This window comes from Microchirus variegatus (genome assembly GCF_963457635.1).
Source record: "Microchirus variegatus genome assembly, chromosome: 21".
NCBI classification, from domain to species: domain Eukaryota; kingdom Metazoa; phylum Chordata; class Actinopteri; order Pleuronectiformes; family Soleidae; genus Microchirus; species Microchirus variegatus.
The window spans coordinates 7,366,082-7,388,739 of NC_139822.1; the positions used below are offsets into that span (position 1 = coordinate 7,366,082).

The 22,658-nt window shown below is 41.0% G+C and overlaps 1 protein-coding gene across 1 annotated transcript; it reads left to right on the plus strand.

The window, feature by feature from the left end:
- Window positions 1-1,313: 1,313 nt before the first annotated feature.
- rnf31 (ring finger protein 31) lies at window positions 1,314-21,582 on the plus strand (the record flags this gene model as incomplete). The annotated part of the gene is made up of 22 exons (XM_083908210.1): window positions 1,314-1,511; window positions 1,804-1,950; window positions 2,410-2,565; window positions 3,319-3,375; window positions 3,680-3,878; window positions 5,487-5,652; window positions 5,936-6,069; window positions 7,373-7,545; window positions 7,959-8,192; window positions 8,612-9,019; window positions 9,091-9,276; window positions 9,947-10,153; window positions 10,236-10,409; window positions 11,878-11,976; window positions 12,721-12,810; window positions 14,487-14,601; window positions 15,713-15,825; window positions 16,913-17,023; window positions 17,635-17,683; window positions 18,494-18,590; window positions 18,892-19,057; window positions 21,532-21,582. The coding sequence occupies 22 exons, from the start codon at window positions 1,314-1,316 to the stop codon at window positions 21,580-21,582; spliced, it is 3,330 nt and encodes a 1,109-aa protein (XP_083764336.1).
- Window positions 21,583-22,658: the final 1,076 nt, after the last annotated feature.

Here is a 22,658-nt window from a genome sequence, read left to right on the forward strand (position 1 = left end):
AGTAAAATACAGAAAAATGTTAATGTCTTTGAATAGAAAAAAATAGATACAAAAAACATCCCCCCTTCTGGTTTTAAAAAAAAATCACACCCCTATACATATATATAATATATATATGTATAGGGGTGTGATTTTTTGTCATGTCATCTAATATATTCGATGACAGCTCTAATATATTATATTAGAAATAAGAAAGAAAGACACACAGTTGTAAGTGGCGCTGCTGGCGCAGATAATGATATAATCATAACATTAACAGTCATTGTCTAACTAACGGGGACACAGACAGCAGCTAACATTAGCGTCAGAATGCTAGCTAACGCTAACGCTAACTAGTAGAAGCAGTGCTTCTCCTGCTGTGGGTTTAGTACCCCCAAGAAAACGATATAACTTCTATACTTTATATTTTGTTTATAATGTGTTATTTACAGTGCAATGTGTAGTTTTAAAAAAAAAAGTTTTTTCAAAGTTATTTACAGTATTTTATTTTGAAAGTTACATGACCGTTACATGACAGTTACATGACAGTTACATTAGAGTTACGTGAGAGTTGCATTAGAGTTACATAACAGTTAAATGATTTACATGACAGTTAGATGGCAGTTACATGAGAGTTACACGACAATTACATACAAGTTACATGTCCGTGACATAACAGTTACAAGACAGTTACATGAATGTTACATGCCCGTTACATAACAGTTACATGACAGTTGCATAATAGTTACATGAGAGTTACATGACAGTTATATAATGGTTACATGACAGTTGCATAATAGTTACATGACAATTACATGAATTACATGACAGTAAGATGACAGTTAATTCACAGTTACATAACAGTTACATGACAACATGAGTTACCTGACCGTTTCATGAGAGTTTCATGAGAGTTACATGACAGTAACATGTCAGTTGCATGACAGTTACCTGACAGTTACATGATAGTTACATGAGTTACCTAACCGTTTCATGAGAGTTACATACTGTAACAGTTACATGAGAGAGCGAACAGTTGAGAGAGAGAGAGAGAAAGAGAGTTGGGAGAGTTATATTGATAGTTGCCTGATAGTTGCATGACACTTTGCTGACAGTTACATGATAGTTACATGACACAACTGTGAAACAACAGTTTAGCTGCAGCATTGCAGGGAGTGAAAAAGTATATGATTGCATGATGTAAGCCGATAAGCAAGTGTACGGTTTCACTGACATTGTACGTTTGTGTTTCTGTGTGTGTGTGTGTGTGTGTGTGTGTGTGTGTGTGTGTGTGTGTGTGTGTGTGTGTGTGTGCGTGCGCGCACGTGTTTAGGATGCCTTCTCTGTCAGAGCAGCTCCAGGAGGTACGGAGTCGGGCTGAAGTATGTCTTTACTCAGGGGGCAGGATGGTGGAGATGCGGGCTGGGGTGATGGCCATGGCTAATTTGCCCTTACCACCCTGCTCCAAATATCACCACATCTCTGCAGAGACCATGGTCATAGAAAACAGCTCTGGCAGCAACAGAAAGGAGGTGAGAGGGAACAAGTTTTCAGCAAATATCCCCAGAAATACCAGACAGAGACCAGAACAAAGTCAATAACATGGGTAAATAAAAGCAAAACGATGCACATGGTTTCATAGAATAATTGTCAACATCTCTGTTAGTTTGTTACTCTATGCCAAGCAGTGCACCAAAGCCACTGCCTCTCACCAACTGATATGATGTGGCTGTACAGAGGTGAACAGCTGTGGTGTGGTTGGACGTCATGTTAGTGCAGATTTGTATTATAGATTGACATTTACTGTTCTGTCTGCTTCCTCAGACTCTTGCATCTCTGCAGCGTTTGTCTACAGCACTGAACATCCTGGAAAAGTATGGCTGCAACCTGACTAATCCCAACAGGCCAAAGTACTGGAGAACTGTGAAACACAACAACCCAGTGTTCAGAGCCACTGTGGATGCCATTCAGGTAACAGCAAACTGAGTAGACTCGTTCAGCTGTGAATCTCAAGTGCCTCCATTAACACATACTACAAGGAATCAAAACAAACAACCAATGACTGCATGGATCATATTAACCTGAAAATTGATGAAAAAAGATGAGCGATAGGAAATGCAGAGTGTTTTGTGGTGGCTCCACCCCCAAGTGCACCGCGTTTCAGTTGAAAAGTTGGAAATGCAAACGCATCTCGTGTTAAATGACATTTAACACGAGATGCGTGTTAAATGCAGCCATTGTCAGCAATGCCAGTCAATAATAATGCTCTTTATTGTATTTGGCAAACACAAAGAGCATAGCAGCATGTCTAAGGACAAAAATTAAACAGTGTCGTGTGTACGACTGATTTACTGTGAGACAAATATGAAATCCAACAGTTTGGAAAAGTAAATGCTGCGGTTTATGTACCTTATATCTTTTCACTCACAGGGAGGACGAGCAGTGTTGTGTCTCTATGGTTACTCCAATCAGCAGCCAGATGGGCTCAGCTTCCCCGATGATGTCACTGATCCTGATGTGGGCCGAGTTGCTGCAGTAACATTAGAAGTGATGAGTCTGAGGATGGAACTAGAAATGCTTATCAAGGTGTGTCCCCCACTTTACCACACAGTTTAAAACTAATTATGTAGGCTTGTTATAAAAGTTGCTGCTTCTATTGTAATTCACATAATGTACATTTATGATTGAAAATTCTCTCGTTGCCATATTTGGTACAAGGAAAATGTATCACCATTTTCAAATTACCAGAAGCATTTTTTTCCCTGCATATTTGGCTGTAGACATTTTTTGCATATTATTCTGTATTAAAGGTCATTGCATGCACATGACGTAGTAGATTATTTAAAGTGGAAATGTACTATGATGTTGCCCCAAGTTCATGTTGACATCAAATGCAGTTTTAGATATGACTGAGATACAGGGAATAGTCCATGACGAAAAAATCAGCAACTCATTGACTCACTGACGCAGACCAGCTGTACACTGGTCATCATGTGGTGTGATTGTTTCATTGCCTATTCAAACAGCAGACAACTCTTTAAGGACCTTATAAGTCCTTAAAACATGAAAACACAGTCACCTGCTCTTGCGCTGCAATTGTTGCTCTATTATAATTCAAGTGCCAGACTAACTGCCAATTATTTTGATAATTGATTCATTGGTTTGAGTGTATTGTTAATGAAATAAAAGCAAACTTACAGTCCTATGATGCAGTAAATATTGTTGATATAATTGTGGTGTGTTTTCCTGTGGCCCTGCTCGAGTACATAAATATATATGTATGGATTGCTGGAATAAATAAAAGCGCTAATAATAACCTATGTTGTGGCTCGATTCCAGGAGACTCACCCTCACCCTGAGTTCTATGAGAGAATCATTGCTACGCTGAGACACAAGGTAAGAGTCCACCTCTCCAGTGCTATGTTTGGCTTGACTTTACTGCATACACTCCCTTCTCTCAAAACACTGAGTGACTCAGTGTTATGGTAGCACCTTTTCAGACTTGATGACCACTCAAAGCTGCTTCAAAAACTACAGTTTAATAGGCATTTGTTTTACATTGAATTTAAATGAACCTGTTATCCATATAATGTGGTTTACAGCTTTGTATGATTGTTATGCTTTTGTATAACACTGCACTGAATGCACCATTTTTTACTTTTTGTATACTTCACCCTGACCTTTCACCTCTGGTCTTAAGGACGTAGGCCTGAACACTGATGCTGTGGTATACCACTCCTCTGCCATCTCATGCCACTCTGACAGTCAGAGCAAGTCTCTTGCCTTCCCTCTGCACCATCATTCCACCAGGGGGAGCAGTCACAGCCACTCTCTGTCCTCCAACCACCAAGGTCTCAGGTCCAGTCAAGTATTCTCCACCTCCTCAAACAAACACCCAGGTGAGGATGCAATGACCACTTCACCCATAGTTCGGCCTGTCGCCGATCGCTGGAGAGCTCCAATGTTGCAAGTTTGAATCCCACCTCACCTAAATGTAACATCCTGAAGTTTGTTCATAATACTTTACTAGGGGATTACATTTCACATTTGAAGTGAATCAGAGTGTTGCAAAAACTATAAAACTTTAATGATGATACTGAGACAATAGACCTTCATTTACTGCTACTTCATTTTCTCCATCCATGCATCTATTATCTACCACTTTATCCTCCACAGGAGGGTCGCGGGGGTGCTGTGCCTATCTCAGCTGACATAGAGCGATAGGCGGGGTACACCCTGGACAGTTCACCAGTCCATTGCTGTATTTCATTTATCGTTATATTAAATGTTAATATAATAATACTGCCTTTACATGCTGGTTTTGGCAAAGATTGAACTGAACCTCATAATAACAACAACGATAAACTTATCTGTATATCTGTAGCATATTTCATGAATAAAGTAACACAAGGATAAGCCTGTAGTCCAAAAAAAAATGTTATATGATATTATACATTTAAAAATAGATAACATGTCAAAAAAGTAGTAGTTGAAATCCTAGTTTTGACACAGGATTTTGGAAGACGATATTTCCATAGATGAATTTAAAAAAGCAATCAGAAGCCGCCGGAAATGATGGGTTTACAGTAGATTTTTATCAGAAATTCACAGAAGATCTCGCCCCGAGATTACTGGTCATTTATCGAGATGCGTTACAAAGAGGTAGGCTACCTGAAAGCATGAGGGGCTACCTGAAAAGCATGGACAGGAGCTCGGCAGACAACCTTCAAAGACTGTCGCCTTTTCATTAGACGCTGAAAAGGCTTTTGATAAAGTGATAGAGTTCCCTTTTTTGTTTTACACGTTAGAAAAAATCGGATTTGGTCCAATATTTAGGAAGTGGGTGAACTTCATGTACACTGATCCATCAGCCGCAGTTTTAACTAATGGGATTATGTCACCGCAAAACAGGCCGAATCAGGACGTTCTACACCTCTAATATTCAATTGTCGAAACGCCTAAAATCATGGCTATGATATCAGGGTGCAGGATAACTTTACGCCACTGGAAATCTCCTTCTTGGTCTACTTTCAAGGAATGGATAGAGGTATTAAGCTCAATGGCAAGTTATGAGCGGATCACCTATAGAGTTGCTGGGAGGGAAGATTTATTTAATGAAGTATGGGGCCCATTCTTAGCTCAATTGCTGGGTATGAAAGGTTGACGTTACCTACTTCTGTATAATTTATTACTTAATGTTTTGTTAATTGTCCAGGTACAGAATGTGTGCTTCTTGACTTCCTAGGGTGTTGTGTTTTTGTTTTGTGATGTTGGCCTGGCTCGATGTGTATATTGCCTGACTGCAGTTTTTCTTATGTTTTGATTAGGTTTGCTAAGGGGGAAAAAAAGAAAGAAAAACAGACTGGGCATATACTGATAAAAGACAATTTATGTTATTTGTATTCGTGTAACTGTAATAGTGCTGCTGTTGGAGATAACCTTTTCTCCAACATCTACCCCTCTCTTTCCAATCTCACATCAAATCCATCACAAAACCTGTGTTTCAGACAACTGTGCTTTCTGTGGAATATTTCGGATTTCGGCACACTGCCTCACCTGTCTTCAGGGCCTCTGCTCAGAATGTGACAGACTGTACCACTCTTCCCCCGAGAGGTCAAACCATCGTCGAACAGCTGTCACGTCATCGTCGTCGTCATCCAAAAACCGGAACAGGTCAGGAGCAGTGTTTCTGGCAGTACTGACCTCACCCTCATTTCACTGTTCACTTCAGGATTTTCATCAATTCAACCATTCATTAGTGAGGTAAACGGTTTCAGCATGTGTACATAACCAGGCTGCTGGTTCAGTCTGGGTTTGACAGACTTGTTGTTATAGCTTTCCTATGGATGAGATCAGGAGATTCGCCTTTGTTACTATTCTAGCACAGATTAAATGAAATAAAAAGCAGTTCTTGTTTTACTAACAGGGCTTAACATTGGCTCTCTTACTGTTTCAGTTCTTCCCCATGGTGTTGTCTTCACTGTACTAAAGTCAACTCCATCCAGGATGTGCTGTGTGAGGAATGTGAGCGCCCTCGCTTGGAATCCATCAACTCTAATAGAGATGAAGCTCAGCCTGCCACCATCACCGGTCAGTGTCTATTATTTTATTAGTCCGTGTTTCGTCCTCCCTCACATACAAGAAGATAAATTGTATAAATCTGTTGTTCAAACCCTTCGTAACCTACAACTACATTGTGGTGTTTGAGTCACGACAATTGATTATGTATTAAAGCTGCAGATTATTCAGTATCATTTGCCATTATCTTCGTATTGTGTAGATGCAAAAGTAGTTATACTGTCACAATAGTGGTTAACAATGTTGAATAGTAAAATGTTGAATAGTGTCTGAAGAGTGGCTACTCTGGGAATCATAAAAAGAACCCATTCTGAGCTTCATCTCATACATCAACGTTACAACATCATGTTGCTCCATCGAGTGGTTTAAAAACAAAACAGGCCAAAACAGGCCCTCAAACGCATCCCTGCCTCAAAGAACCAGGGTCCTTTAATGGGTCCTATGGATGGTTGCAGCACCTAAAATATAAGATGAACACTTTCAGAAGCAAACTTCGTGGTCTCTGTTATTTTTGTACTGTGGATTGATACAATGTGGATACATGTATGGACAGAGATGCCATGTTTTCTTAAAGAGTGGTTTCAGCAGACAAGTCGTGAGAATTTTCCTGGCTATGGAATTGACAGAGAAGCAGGCAAATCCACATGTGCTGTGATGACCGTGCCAACATTAGCATGAAAGCATGGGAAATCCCACTCATTCAACAGCAATTGGAATGGAACGTTTATGAGGATTTAATATAGCAAAGAACGAGACTATGTGTTTTATAGTTATACTGAAACGACAAAGTCGGGTGTCCATTCACCAATATGTGAGCACATATATATTTTGCATTAGCATGCTACTATTTTGCGGCTAACTTGGCGAACCTGTTTCCAAAGGTAAGCTAACGAGGCTACACTTGCCATTAGCACAGGGCTAATATAATACAAACACTGTGCAACTGTGCGGTTAATGAGGTTGCACAATGTTTGTATTATGTTAGTCACGTTCCTCATCATGCATTACCATAACTGAAAAATCTTCTTCAGCTCCCACTATAGGAATACATACTTCCTTACAGGCACTGTACTAGTCTATTTATAAAGTGTCTGTGTGTCTGTCTGTGTCTGTGACGGGCATATCTCGCTGACCATTGAGAGTGAGATTACCTTAAGATTTTGGATATGGGACATCATCTCTACAACCATCTAAGTTTCACATCTACACTCATCTATGCTGATGATGCAGAGCTATTCTTATGTTTTTTTACGTAGGCCTAAGTATGACCTTAACCAGCTGTGTGTTTATTTGTCTGTTAATGCATTCTTTTCAGAGTGGCAGTGTAAGAGCTGTACCATGGTGAACGCAGCCAGCAGTATTCTGTGTGAAGTGTGTGAAAGACCACGTCTGGCCACAAAACCTCCGACCACCCCATCACACCCACCAGTCACCCCACCAAGACCACCAGCACCAGTACTGGGCATGCCCGGTGACCCTGACAGCCAGGTTAGTTACGTGTGTGATGGTGTGGATCGACTTCCTCTGTTACAGAGCGATGATGAAGGACCTCAAACAATTACTCTGATGTTTTATATTCTGTTCAAAAACTAGAACTCCTTTTTTTTTTTTTATATCAGCTGCTCTGACCTGATTATTTTAATCACTGGCCCTTTTTTCTAACAATGCTGTTATCATAAATGTATTTCTCTCTCTCTCTCTCTCTCTCTCTCTCTCTCTCTCTCTCTCTCTCTCTCTCTCTCTCTCTCTCTCTCTCTCTCTCTCTCTCTCTCTCTCTCTCTCTCTCTCTCTCTCTCTCTCTCTCTCTCTCTCTCTCTCTCTCTCTCTCTCTCTCTCTCTCTCTCTCTCTCTCTCTCTCTCTCTCTCTCTCTCTCTCTCTCTCTCTCTCTCTCTCTCCCCAGTGGGTGTGTCAGTTCTGCACCTATCTGAACTACTCTCCTGCTACAGTTTGTGACATGTGCAACCTGGCTCGTCCAGAACCCACTCCCCTCCCTGCGAAGCTTCGCCCTCCCTCTCCTGTCAGACGGGTCCCTGCCCTGCCAATCAAACCCAAAGAGCCTGTGCCTGAAGACCTGGACTCCTGGAGACAGAAACTGATGAAGGAGGAGGGGCTCAAGCTGATTCAGCTGATAAGAGCAAGTCACCTCCATGATCTCTTTAATTAATCCCATCAGCTATTGAGCTCTGGTAGTTGACGTCACATGCCCTCTGGCAGGAAAGGTTCACTCTATATACTAGACAACACATAAATCAGGCAATATGTCAGACAAGTGGTCTTTTCACTTGCTGTTTTCATCATAAAAGTGAAGATGGTATGTTTCCAAACATGTAATAAGCACACTGGGGCCATTATAATGATCAGATATATTCACTTTGTCCAGTTTTATGATATATTATCAATCTTTGTGGATTAAAATTGCGCAGTGAACAGGTTGAATCCACTGGTTGGTCTTTTCATCTTCGGCTGCCAACACGGTGGTAGAAACAGTCATGTGACGTCTGTAGCTCTATACTTTGTTCAGTGTTTGTAATCTGTCTTTTGTGTTTGCTCCAGGATGGAGAGAAGAAAGGGGTAAGTCCAGAGGAGGTGTACACAAGCATCAGGGCAGCTGGGGACAACAGCATCCTGCCCTGCAAATGGTTAAAGACAGAACTTCCTCTGCTCTTAGACCAGATCAGGATGCTGGTAACAACATTCTCCCTTCAGTCTGACAAGACCACAACAGAGCACATGGTCAGTATGCTTCAAACAAAATCTTTGTCACACCTCACTGTTCATCTGACTGTCAGAGACACTTGTCCAACACAGAACAGATCGCGTGAAGCCTCTGATGAGGATGCTCCTGCAGAAACAGAGAGTGTGATCCAGCTGTCCAGAGCAGAGGCCAAGCAAGGCTGGCTGACAGCGGGGGGAGACCTTGAGAGAGCTGTCAGACAAGCTCTGAGAGACAGACTCGCCAAGGTGATAGACTAATATTTCATGGCTCTTATTTAAATGTAGAGATGGATAATTATTTTTGCCTTCTCCCACAGGTGAAGGAGCTGTGTGTGTTGGGCTTCACGGATGAGGCTCGGTGCCATGAGGTTTTGCGACAAAGTGGTGGTGAGGTGAGAGGTGCCCTGGCTCTGCTTCAGCGACCCCTGCTGGAACCTTTTCACAATCGCATCTGGAGTGAGAAGACTGAGCCTCCTGTGGACATCCATCATCCAGACAAACAGGTGAGAATCCAGATAGTGGAAAAGTATGTTGGGTCAGTATTATAAGACAGTCAGAGATGTAAAGACAATCTCTGACAACAAAACAAAAATAAGTACTTTTTTGGTAACACCAAAGGTGATCTGGTAAAATCTGTAATAATATGGGGATATTTCCATAATATTAATAGTTAATATTATGGAAATATCCTTTTATCCTTTTTCTAATGTCATTTCCAATTTAACAGCATAAGTTATAAGGATATTACATTACAGTGTATCAGTCTAAGGGCCAATTCCTATCTTAACCCTCAATCTTAACCCTCAAGCTCAACCCTTATCTTAACTCGCCCTCAAAACCAAGTGTTGAGGGTTATTTTGTCCTACTGAACAGGATGAGCATACATGCAGATACCCTTACATACCGGTACATTCTCAGGCATCAAGCTAGCTTCCCCCAGTTTTCTTCTAACACGAGCTTATCACAGCACTAGGTCGATCAGAACGCCATCTAGTTATCACACATGTGAACACCACTCTCCAAGTACTGCTCCACCATAACTTACCAGGCAGTATAATGATTAAGATATCACAATAACATAGTACATATACTGTATAAACTTTATCACTTACCCAACACATAGCACGTAGAATATGTGAGGTTTGTCTTCTCCATTTCATTTCTCTCTTCCAGCGGATATGTCGAAGGTTACTGGCAGTGTATGATCTTCCAAGCTGGGGTCGCTGTGAATTGGTACTGTCACTGCTTCTGGAGCACAGTGCCCCCTACTCCCTGGAGGATGTAGTGCAGGCTGTGCGAGAGTCCCACGACAGGGAATTTATCAAGAGAGTGCTGGCTAAAGAGTGTCCAATCTGCCTCTCTGTCTTCCCCCACAGCAAGGTATTGACACGCAGAAGGTCTAGATGTGTTTTGCAGCACTGAAGCACATCTTTATTAATTCCCCTCTCCTTCACCCTCTCAGATGCAGTCTCTGACATCATGCCAGTGTTCAGTGTGCTGTGGCTGCTTCCAGCAGCACTTCACCATCGCTGTCAGGGACAAGCACATCAGAGACATGGTGTGTCCTGTCTGTTGGGAGCCCAACATCAATGACCCTGAGCACCTCAACAGCTATTTCTCCACTCTGGACATCCAGGTAAGGAAGCAGGCTGGATGGTGTAGCATTGCTAATGTAAACGCGTCACACACCTCGCTTAATCACCATTTCCATCCAGCCATCGAGTTAAAAGTATCTCGGAAATGCTCTACAAATGTTGACAGATTATGTCGCTTATATTGTGGGTGAATGGCAAAAACTGTAACTGTAAAGCAGCGTTGAGTGGTCGAGAACAGTGTTTCCCAACCCTGGTCCTCAGGGAACACTGCTCTGCATGTCTTAGATGTTTCCCTACTACAACACACCTGATTCAGATGAACAGCTTGTTATCAGACTTCTGCAGAGCTTGATGACGAGCACTTGGTTTGCGGAAAAGTGGTGTGTGAAAAAAGGATGCATTCAAGTTTAACATCAAAGTCAAAAAAAAGCCACAAACCCGAATTGGAATGCTATCTGCAGTGAGCTAAATGTACGACCCTCTTGGGTTCTCGGCCCCCGTAACACTGCCTGCTAAATGTCTCCTCCAAGAACTTTGTAAACAAAATCATGGCTGGGATCAACTCATACCTAAAGCAACATCTGAAAAATGGCTCAAATGAACTTCTGATCTTTGTCAAGCTGGCTGACTTTAGAGTAGAACACTGTATTAAAGCCAATAAACTTTGGGGAACCAGTTCCAAGATGTAGTGCCCAACTACATCATTTTTCAGATGCAAGTGGCTATGGCTATGGTACAGTTAGCCACCCTCGATTAACTAACAAAAGAGAATCATTTGAGGCGAGAAATTAGTCATTTATTATCCAAACACGTGGTTTGTGTATTAAGATATGAAGTATTTATAGTATGACAAACGGCGCTGTCGGAGGTGATCAGCTCCACCTCTGTGGACGCTCGGTGCGCACAGTGCCCCGGCACAGAGCAGCGTTACCTCGGCCTGTCCTGATGAAATGATCTGCCGGCTCAGACGGCTCGGTCAGATACTTGGTGTGATCGATAGATTTGTTGTTGACATGTTCTTTTATTTTTAATGCAAACGTTTTGACCTGACAGTTTAAGTCTGTATATTATTAATGTTTTATTTATTTTAACTTTGAATATTAGATTTATATTAAAGTCATGCTAGGGTAAAAGTGTCTTTGCATTCCAATTTCTCACTTCATTAGAATCATGGTGTCCATAGGGTTTGTAAGCATAACAATGGTATATATTTACATGCTCAGATTGCACATGCAGTTGTATCTGTCTGGACAAATCAATCATCCATGTGTAGTCTATCAATACAAAAGCAAATTGTCACCTTTACAATAATTAAACCCATATATTGACTTTCGATCATGTTTTCAAACCTAATGATGCAGTTCAGTTGCAGACTGATATGATAACCAGTCATAGTAGTGTTGTGTTGCTGTGGAAGGAAGGCCATTACAAATCCAGTCTCCTGTGAGTTTATAAGGTGCTGAGACTCTGATTTACAGATTGTATTATAGTTTGAGTTTTATTCCTCAGCTGCGAGAGTGTTTGGAGCCAGAAGTCTACGAACTGTTCCATAAGAAGCTGACAGAGCAGGCTCTCATCAAGGACCCCAAGTTTCTCTGGTGCTGTCATGTGAGTACATGATGAGTCACTCTTACATTTTCTATAAAACACTGCAATGTCTTTAAGATTATATATAGATTATATATTCATGGCAGAGGTTTTTAACTTGAAAGCAAAGAGGACTGATTTATAAGCAACGTGGTCGTATGTTTTTACTTACAAACATTAGTTTTGATTGAAGTAGAAGAAATATGTTCCCTCATATGTTTTTTTTGGTTTCAATCTATTCTGTTTGATTGAATAATAAAGGAACAAAATTTGGTCCGTTGAGCTGTCACTCCAAAACTCAGTAGCCAATCAGCACACAGCTTCCTAAGGCCCGCCCACAAGAAAATCAGGGAGCGCAAAGAACACATATTTCAAACAATGAAAAACGGGAAATCGTCACGGACTCGGAGTCACAGATTTATGAGATTAAAAGCACATTTCCATTTTGATAAATATATCAAATCACACCTGCAATTTCTCCCGCTGTTTATGTGTTTTAAACATAAGAACCGTATCTATATTGACTGATCATGATCCATGGGAAGAAATCCACAGTGTTTAACTGATTCATTGACTTTATTTATTCGCCCAGCGCAGCGAACATTCTAAATCACTGAGAGTCATTATACAGAGTTGTTTAATACATATTTAATATCTCACACACTGGGACTAGGGTTTTGGCCTAAATCTAAATGTATGTTATATGTTTGTTCTGATTTACCACACTATTCTCCCACTCTGTCATCTTCCCTCTTCCTCTCTTAGTGTTCATATGGGTTTATCTATGATGGAGATCAGCTGAAGGTTACCTGCTTTCAGTGTCGCAACAGTTTCTGCGCTCAGTGTAAAAAGCCTGTAAGTATTCTGTGGAAATCTTTGTTGCCGTTTGTTATTCTGTTGTGCTCTCTGTGTAACTCCCCAGTTGATGAAGTTAAAGCCTAAATGTGCAAAATAAAAAATACAAAAAAAGAAGAATTGCAATAAGCTCAATGTGAATGTTCTCAGTCATCCAGGTCATCCTCAGTATTGTAGCCTCGTCTACTGTAGACTTGATTGAGTCTACTTTTTCAAGAAAACTCAAGCAAGTCCAGTTGCCTACAGCCAAACTTCTTATTTTTACCTTTTGGCTGCTTTTGGCTTTCCTTTTGGCTCCCTTCAGGGGTCGCCACAGTGAAGCAACCTCCTCCAGCCAACCCTGTTCTCTGTATCCTCCTCTCTCACACCAGCTAACTTCCTGTTGTCTTTCACTACATACATAAATCTTGTCTTTGGACTTCCTCCAGACTTCCTGCCTGGCAGTTCCAACCCCAGCATCCTTCTACCAATATATTCACAACCCCTCCTCTGTAAATGACCAAACCATCTCATTCTGGCCTCTCTGACCTTATCTCCAAAACATCTAACATGTGCTGTTCCTCTGATTAACTCATTCCTGATCCTATCCATCTTCGTCACTCCCGTCCTCCACCTTCTTTATCTCCACTCCCTGTAGCCTTATGGTTCCACTTGGGTTCTTCTCATTCACACATGTATTCTGTCTTCCTGCGACTAACCTTCATTCCACTCCTTTCTAGAGCATATCTCCACCTCTTGAGCTTTTCCTCCACCTGGTCTTTGCTCTCAATACAGATCAAAATGTCATCTGCAAACAGATTCCCGAATAACCTCATCTGTCAGCCTGTCAGAGCTGATCCCTGATGTAGTCCCACCTCCACTTTGAATGCATGTCCTGCACCAGTCTAACATACTGTACGTCTCTGCCACTCCAGACTTCCTCATACAGTACCATTGTTCCTCTCTCAGCACCCTGTCATATGCTTTTTCTAGATCTACAAAATGCAGCTCCCCTGACCTTCTCTGTATTTCTCTACCAGCATTCTTAAAGCAAACACTGCATCTGTAGTACTCTTTATAGGCATGAAACCATACTGTTAAAAATGGGCACCATCACACTCCATTCTCCATTCCTCATCTGGTAATGTTCTTTATTGATCCAGGTGCAAATCTTAATAGTTCAGTGTAAAGTATTGAAATTGTTGGGTGTTATAAAAATCAGTGTATCTACTGCCTCTCTGCTCAAACACCAGCTACTCCATGTTGTCATTACTCTCGTAGTCCACTGCTTCACTGGTAAATGCTTTCTTCACCCTCTTGTCCAACCAGTGTGGGGCTCCTAGTTCCAGGCCCCTCCCCCTTTAAAAAAAAGTGCCTGAAGTGTCATTTTGTTGCCTCTCTCCGTCATTTTGTGTGAGATTTAAATACCAGACCACACCCCTGCATTGATCCCCACTCTCCCTCCCTCGGCTCTCAGCCCACGTCTTGGTATTTTTCAAAATCAGGCATTTGGCAGCATTATAGCTTCAGAAGAGGGGGCTGAGTTACCCGTGAAGCATGGCAATCCTATTAAACTCAGCTTCAACATACTCAAAATGCAGTTCCTTGTACTTAATCCTTGAAGTTATCTTATTTCCCCTTGAAAGCACTGACAGGTGGTTCAGGTGGATCACTCAGTGTCTTTATCTGGTCTGCAGTGGGAGTCTCAGCACACAGGTCTGTCCTGTGAACAATACCAGTCATGGAAGAGAGAGAACGACCCAGAGTATCAGAAACAGGGCTTGGCTGGATACCTCAGAGACAATGGCATCAGTGAGTGTGTACACATTCACACACATTTTATTTAATCTAATGAATACAGCACACTGGCACATAGTAGTACCAAAAGCAGGTCTAGTCTGCTCCTCAATTCTCTCTGCTTACTTCCTCCTTCTTAATCATGCTTATATCTTCATATCTGTCATTCTGTCCATCCGATTAACAGCTTGACTTTCTGGTTGTCTTTCACAGTAGTGCATTAAATCACACTCTATTGAAAAAACGGTTAAAACTCACTGCTGAAAGATACGAGCAGGGTGTGATTTGTCAAAAAACCAGAAGGGGGGGATGTTTTTTAGTTTATTGTTTTCAGTCTACGATGTGTTCAAAACAACCCAAATCTCAGAAGAAAAAAAAAAATCTAATTCCGAGTTTCCAGTTGTCTTTGAACCCATCACACCCGGCACTTTTCAACCTTGTCAACGCGATAACTTGACAAATATTTATTGTATTGCTGCCAAACTGGCACTATGGATGCCTCTTACAAGTATCTTGAACAAGTTCGAAGATGGGTGACCTTGACCTACTTTTCAAGGTCACAGCTGCACTTGAAACTTGGAAAATAGCCAAAAAACTGCACTTTTCAACCTTGTCAACGCGATGACCTGACAAATATTGATTGTATTGCTGCCAAACTGGCACTGTGGATGCCTCTTACAAGTATCTTGAATTAGTTCCAAGATCGGTGACCTTGACCTACTTTCCAAGGTCACAGCTGCACACCACATGTCCAAAGTGGCCTTCATTGCCTATGCAAATTTTGCTTTAAAATTGGCATAAAAATGTGGGCGCATTACTATCACCCCTCTAGTTTATCTAAACTTTAGATAAAAACAGTTGGGCTGCTGCTGCATACGTTTTTTTTTCCCTTATACTATGCCTCACGTCATCATTCATTTAACATCTATCGCTTTATCCTCCTTATCCTCCACATGAGGCCTCCACATCTGGTGCCAATCCCAGCTGTCACAGGGTAAAAACGGGATACGACCTGGACAGATCTAGTGTCCACTTACTTCCATGTTATTCCTCAAAGTTCTGACTTGCCTCTTTCTTGTCCTTCTTCTCTATCTGTTTTGCCCTCTTCCTGTCCTCCACACTCCAGCTTGCCCTAACTGCCGTTTTCAGTATGCATTGTCTAAAGGAGGCTGTATGCATTTCTGCTGCTCACAGTGTCGCTACCAGTTCTGCAGTGGCTGCAACAACCCATTCCACACCGTAAGTCTCACACATTCTCATGGCCTCGTCATGGTGTCATTGTCATCATATACTGAGACAGTATTGCATGCTGCAAATGCTGGACACAGTTTCCATTTGATTATTTTTTTTCTAGCCTGTGTCTGGAGCATGATGTGTTGTTAATAATGTACTGATAAGACCAAAACTGTACAGCTCAACACAACTCAATGTTTCTCAATATAGCAGTGTTTAGATCGTGTGTCTTCCAGCACACTCAGGTCTGATAGTGTTGCTTGACAGTGCATGTTTTTAGATGAGGGATGCAGTAAACAATTAAATGACAAAACAGAGACAGAATAATAACATTACCAACAACAATCATCAAAGGTTATGCACTGCAACTTTAAGTTCTCAAATGATATGTGCATAGGCAAATATGAACCCTAATTTTGATACAATATGATAGTTTCATGGTTCATCCTAAAGTTGCTTCAGACAATGGATTTGTTATTACCAATAAAAGGATAAACACTCTAGAATAAGTAAATGAGATTTATAAATAAAAGCAAGTGTGTGTGACTATAGTACTGTTTGTGAGAGAGTATGATGTAACATGTGAGCGCAAGTCTAAATTATTTCTCAAACGGCCTCTCATAAGAATCAGAGCACCCTTTAGGGGAACATAGGACCTTTTTTTTGGAAAAAGGTCAGGAACATAGGACCCGGGGAACATAGTACGACCCCCTCTGAAGCTCTGAACACAACAGTCTCTGTGTTGTATGTCCAGTCCAGGCTATTGTTGACGTGTGTTCAAATCACCCTGCTCTTGATAAGGCTGAACATAGTGTAACATCCTCTGTTCAAGCCCTGAGGTGCCTTTAAGCAAAGCATCATTTGAGAACTATGGTTCACAAAAAACACACATTTATGTACTATAATAAACTAAGTTGTAATAAAATAATGTGAAATGAAATTAAATGTGTGGGAAGAATCATAATAAAACACCTTAAGACAAAAGGCTTTCAACGTACTTGGTGAGTGACTGCATGTCAGATTACTGTATGGGTGATTAACACTAATAATAATAATAATATGAACAGTATCAATTGTGTTGTGTTGACATCAGACATGTGCAGTGGATGAGTGCAGTGTGTCAGGACTACATGCTCATCATCCCAGAGACTGCCTCTTCTATCTGCGAGACTGGGAACCTTCCCGACTGCAGGCTTTACTCCAGGTACGCACACAGACACACACACACACACGCACACACTATCAGGGGCATTTAAAAATGCGTGTACAGCGCCTATGCGATGACATCAAACCTCTAACTTGTGCATGTAAATTCCATTCACTTTCAATGGACAGACGCAAAAAAATACATGTCCAGCATTGCCGAGGTAGTAGATGATCATAAATGAATACCACGTCATCAATCTGGAAAGGGTTAGTCAAGGTGGTTGAAGCTGAAGCATAAGCAGATCTTAAAGACAACACTCAACAATGCCGTTATGGTGCAGCCTGGCTTCCACAACAACAGATGGATCCTCACACATACACACGCAAAGTTACACAAAGTTCATCAATTCATCATGTGTTGATGATGCCTCTCACTCTATTCTATCCAACAAACACAAAGAGTAAACATCCAAGTTTTTCCAGAGAAAAAGAATACAGAAAGAATACAAGCACTGTGCTTCATGACTAAAAGTGATCATCAATAGACACCGTCGTGTGCTTAAAGCAGAACAATCATTGAAGGTTTTTTATTATTATTATTATTATTTAGTCTTGGGCGCCTGTCAACAAAAGGGTGAGTAACATATGTACTTTATTTCTCAATCACAGAATAAAGACGTGGCATTCAACACTGAACCTCCTCCTGGAACACAGACAGGTAAGTCAAATTGCACTCACCTGTCTATCTCTTGTGCAAACCTTGTATTTTTTACCCTTTTTCTAAATTGATTTTAATTCTAATGTTCATATTATTTAAAGAGGCATCATACAAAATGTGTTTTCCCTAAGTAGTTCCCTAGTTTAGCTAACAAGATATCATGGTTAATGGTGTCAAATGCCTTTTTAAGATCTATAAAGATCCCTATTGAAAGTAGTTTTTGGTCAATTGCGTCCGTGATGATCTCCACAGACTCAGTTAAAGCCAGAGCAGTTGAGTGGTTTCTTCTGAAGCCATATTGTCTACTATATAACAGGCTGTGTGTGTTGATGAATCTGTCAAACCTGTTGTTAAATAACTTCTCTAGGATTTTTGACAGTTGTGGTAGTATTGAGACTGGTCTTTAATTAATCATTCAAATAACCATCCAGCTGACATGGTGAAAATGTTTCACCTGGGTTAGGGTTAGGATCTGAGGGGTGAACAATCTGCATTGTTCAACTTAACGACTCTGGAGACAGGTCTCGGACGTCAGATACCTGTTTTTCCACCGTTTCAGAACTGAAGAAGCCTCTTGGATGAGAGGCGAAACATTTTCAACTCCAGAAACCACTTTTAACTCCTGTAATTCTAAATATTGTTATGATTAAGGACAACAGCCAAGCCTCAGCTAAAGAGCTTGGAATAAAGGTTTCTTGTTTAATAAACAGTTTGTATTGCATTTCTAAAAGATGAACCATGTAAATCATTTTGAGTCTGTATACATGGGTGTGTTAGTTTAAAGGCCTTCTGCTCTCTGTCTGTGTTCAGGTCTGTGTGGAGTGATAGAGCAGAAGGATGAGGGAGGACAGCAGCCAGATTCAGCCTGTGGAGCTCAGACCCAAAATGGACACGCTGGACTCTGCGAGTATGAAGCATTTATTCCCCACATACTTCCTCCCTACGTACCACTAAAGCGCACCCCTGAGTCACTGGAATTACCCATGATGCTTTTCACTTGTCACACAGCCATAGTGCATATGTTGTCAGTGTTTTGGCTGCTGGATCATGTTGCCAACATCACTCTCTACCATATTTGGAAAAGGCGTGACTGGCTTCTAACAAGCAGCAGCTTGTCTTAATTAAAGTTAAACTGGAAACTGGAAAAAAAAAAAAACCTGGCCTGTCAGTCCTCTGCTCTGCTAACTTGGTGGTTTTCTTTTATGAAGGAAACATTACCGGGAATACCTGGTCAGCCTGATCAACAGCCACTCAATAGACCCCGCCCCCCTCTACAGCTCCAGTGAACTGCTGCTGGCGTGCAGGAGGTACAAGGTGGACGACAGTCGCAGGGATGGAGAGGACGGCTTCGTCTACTACAGCAGACTGCTGGAGGTGTGTGTGTGTGTGTGTTATGAAGCTGCTCACCCAGCGCATATGCCAAATAAGTTTTTGACTTCCGCGTTTATTTCCGGGTTATGGGGCCCATAGAGCATTCGCAGCAGTGTCACTCCCATAATGCCTCTCGGCTATGTGAACGAGCCGTCCGCGTTATCGACTTGCTCGGCGCGTACATGAACAGCGAAAGGCATGATGGGAGTACGCTAATGACGTGCGCTAGCGGATTTTATGAATACCGACGTCACGTTAACTTCGGCTTTAAAGGTGCATTATGTAATAAATCTAAAGCAACTGGCCGTAAAATCCTCCTAATATGTCACAGATGCTCAGGAAAAACATTCATATAACAAACTGAACTCACCAACAAAAAACAGTACATAAAAAATATTTGCATTAAAATAATATTTTGCGGACCGAAAAGTTATGTTTATGTTTTGAAATTATGTTTTGGCATGACGCGCCACCTGCCGTCGTCTACCAATCATTGCAGTCATTAGAGTCTCAGCTGCCGAGCAGACACTGGTTGCCAGGTATAGCTGAGCTACAATGGTAGAGAAAACCAAACTTAAAAGACCTCTGTATGAATGTCAAAAACGGCAAGACAAAGTTTGCGGCAAAGCGAGGGTCTATATAGGACATAGGCCTGGGACGGAGCACCACCGTGGCTGCCGCCGCGCCGTTTAAGCCGTAAGAGCACACTCTTACGGCTTAAACCAGATGTAGCGATACCCTGCTTCGCTCTAAAACAGAAGTTGTCTGACGTCACTGTGAGAAGGGTCTTGTTGATATGGATATACTGTAGTTATTGTGTGGGTATAGTTTATGTCACATGTGGCTATAATTCTCTTCGAAAAAATAATATCAAAACAAATTTGTACAAGTGTACAAATTTTACAAGAGAAAAACAAAACCCCACAAAAATGATAACTTAAATAGAAAACAAAATAAACAAATTCAACAAATTATCACAGAAATGATGTCATCGAATCTGTTTGTCATTTTTGAGTTTAATTTTGTATCTGGGCAAAGATTGAGAATCATCAAGTATCTATTGTATTTGGCTCCACAGCATCTCCACAGGAATAATGTAAAGCATACATACTGTAGCGTAGCAGAAGCCTCTCAAAACGAAAGTAAGTTTGGGCGCCAGACAGGACTATTAAAAAGTCGAACCTGTCAATTTTTATAATTTCTAAATATTCATTTTTTTGGAGAGGTTACCCGGTTAGCTTGTCTCTAAGCTACAAAAGATGCCAACATCAAATAAATATACAACCAATCATCATATTTTCATGGAAATTATATTAGAAATAATAACTAAATGAGACCTTAAAAGTCAATCCAAAATTAGAAGATAGAATTCAACATTCAATCAATAATTGAATTGGACCATCCACAAACTCAAACAAAATTCAAAATGAACAATCCCAGAAAACAGGAAAAATGTCAAAAATACTTCTCATTAATAAAGTATTTTCAGTTCAGTTCAGTAGGAGGAGGACGAGGGGAAAACGGGGACATGACGTATCAGTCAGTTCAGAGAGAGAGAGACGTGGTTTGGATTGGGTTGGATATCTCAGTCATTTCGCATCAGTGCCGTTTCAGGGGGATCTGAATTAATTACGGGGGGGCGAGAGAGTGTGTGAGTGTGTGAGAGAGTGTGTGTGTGTGTGTGTGTGTGTGTGTGTGTGTGTGTGTGTGTGTGTGTGTGTGTGTGTGTGTGTGTGTGTGTGTGTGTGTGTGTGTGTGTGTGTGTGTTTGTGTGTGTGTGTGTGTGTGTGTGAGAGAGAGAGTGAGAGGGGGGTTTAAGAGAATCTGTAGCTTGGGAGGGAAGCCAGGAGAAACCAGGAGAGTTCCAGAAAAGTTGGACTTATCTGCCCTTGGTAGGTGTTGTCCAACTGAGACGTCAGCCACTGTATCCAGGCAGGTTTTTTTTAAGATCCTCACGGTCTCCTGCTCCTAGGAACAGCTTGTTCCTCTCGTTTTTCGTCTTTCATTTTGCTTTTCTTATTTGTCCAAAAACTTCCAAATCTCCTTAATTGGTCAGCACTCCTTCTCCTGCTTTCATTCCACCTGCCAGCTGCATTTGTTTGTTCCCACCTCCTCCTCAGCTCTCAGGTGTGACCTATTTATCAGTTCCCGCCTCCCTTTACTTCCTGCTCAGGTGAAAAATCTGATTGACCACTCCTTTCCTTGTCCATTCTCCCTACTCGTTACAATACGTATGATATGTATGCTACATTGGTAGGTTCAGTTTTATTACAACAGAATTACAACTAAAGAATGCTTTGTAACATTAAATGTTACAAAGCATTTGTTAGTTAACCATTTTGGTTAGATTTGTATTCACATATTTCATCTTAAAAATAGAAATACTGTACATCATTAAAAACATGAACAAACGAAAGATGTTATTACTCAAACTAATATGTTCTAAAATATAATCTGTCCCTGTATATCTGATGCAGAAGCTGATGGTTGAAGTTCCACTGGGTGACAAGGTGCCACGCAAAAAATGAAGGTGCCACTTCCGGTTCCCTCATCTCCTGTCATCATGTAGTCAAAACCATTTCCTTGACATTTTGGATCTGTAAATAAGCAGGATAGTGTCATGTCTTTTTTTTTCGTCTGGACAGTGATTTTTGTTTTGCTTTGTTTTTAAAATGTTAATTTTAATGAGCATTTGTTCAGCAGAGCAGGACGTAATGATGTGGTGTATAAATACTGTTTGTTTCAGATGAGAACTTTAATGATCTTCATTAAAAACCCCGGGAGGAAATGTGAGAGAAACAAGGCTTGACACATTCACACATTCCTATAATTCACTCTGTGCTTTATCTGACTCCTACCTGACTCTGGTTATTATTTACTTTTCCAGCTGTGAGTGTTAAAGAGGCTTCACATCAACATCAGCACATAAGGGCAGATTATAAATCAGGAATTATTAATTCAATTCAATTCAATTCAATTCAATTTTATTTGTATAGCGCCAAATCACAACATCATGCAGACCAGAGAAACCCAAACAATTCACACAATTTATACTGTATAAGCAGCAGCAGAGATTGTTGATAAAAACATGAAACTGTTAAACATTCAGTGTGTAAGAATGTCATACACATCAGGAAACAACAGTGGCACATATCACATATATCTACATTGTGCACTTCTGCTTTAAAGCAGAACAATGCAGGATTTGTAGCCTAATGATCAGCTTCAGAGTCATGGTTAAATGTCTTGTTTTGGGGAGTATGGACAGTGGGGAGCTGTCTCCACTCCCGCTATTGTCTGTTAGTGGAAAAACCAGTCCTGTAAGATCAGGGCTGCTGACCCAGAGTCCTCAGAATCAGGAGTCGTCTCATGAGAAACACGAATTGCTTCAAAGCACTGCTTTATTTAAACATTCATCATAGCAGAGAAAGCGAGGATGAGAAAATGACTGAGCGAGTGAAGACAGACCAGCTTTTCCAACATATCTGGGTTGTAGATTCTGCCAATAAAACTTCTCAAATGTTACACATGGACCTTTAAACTTTTCTTGCTAATAAAACCTGACTACACTGACAGGCTGATTTGTTTGTTCAAAACTTTTCTT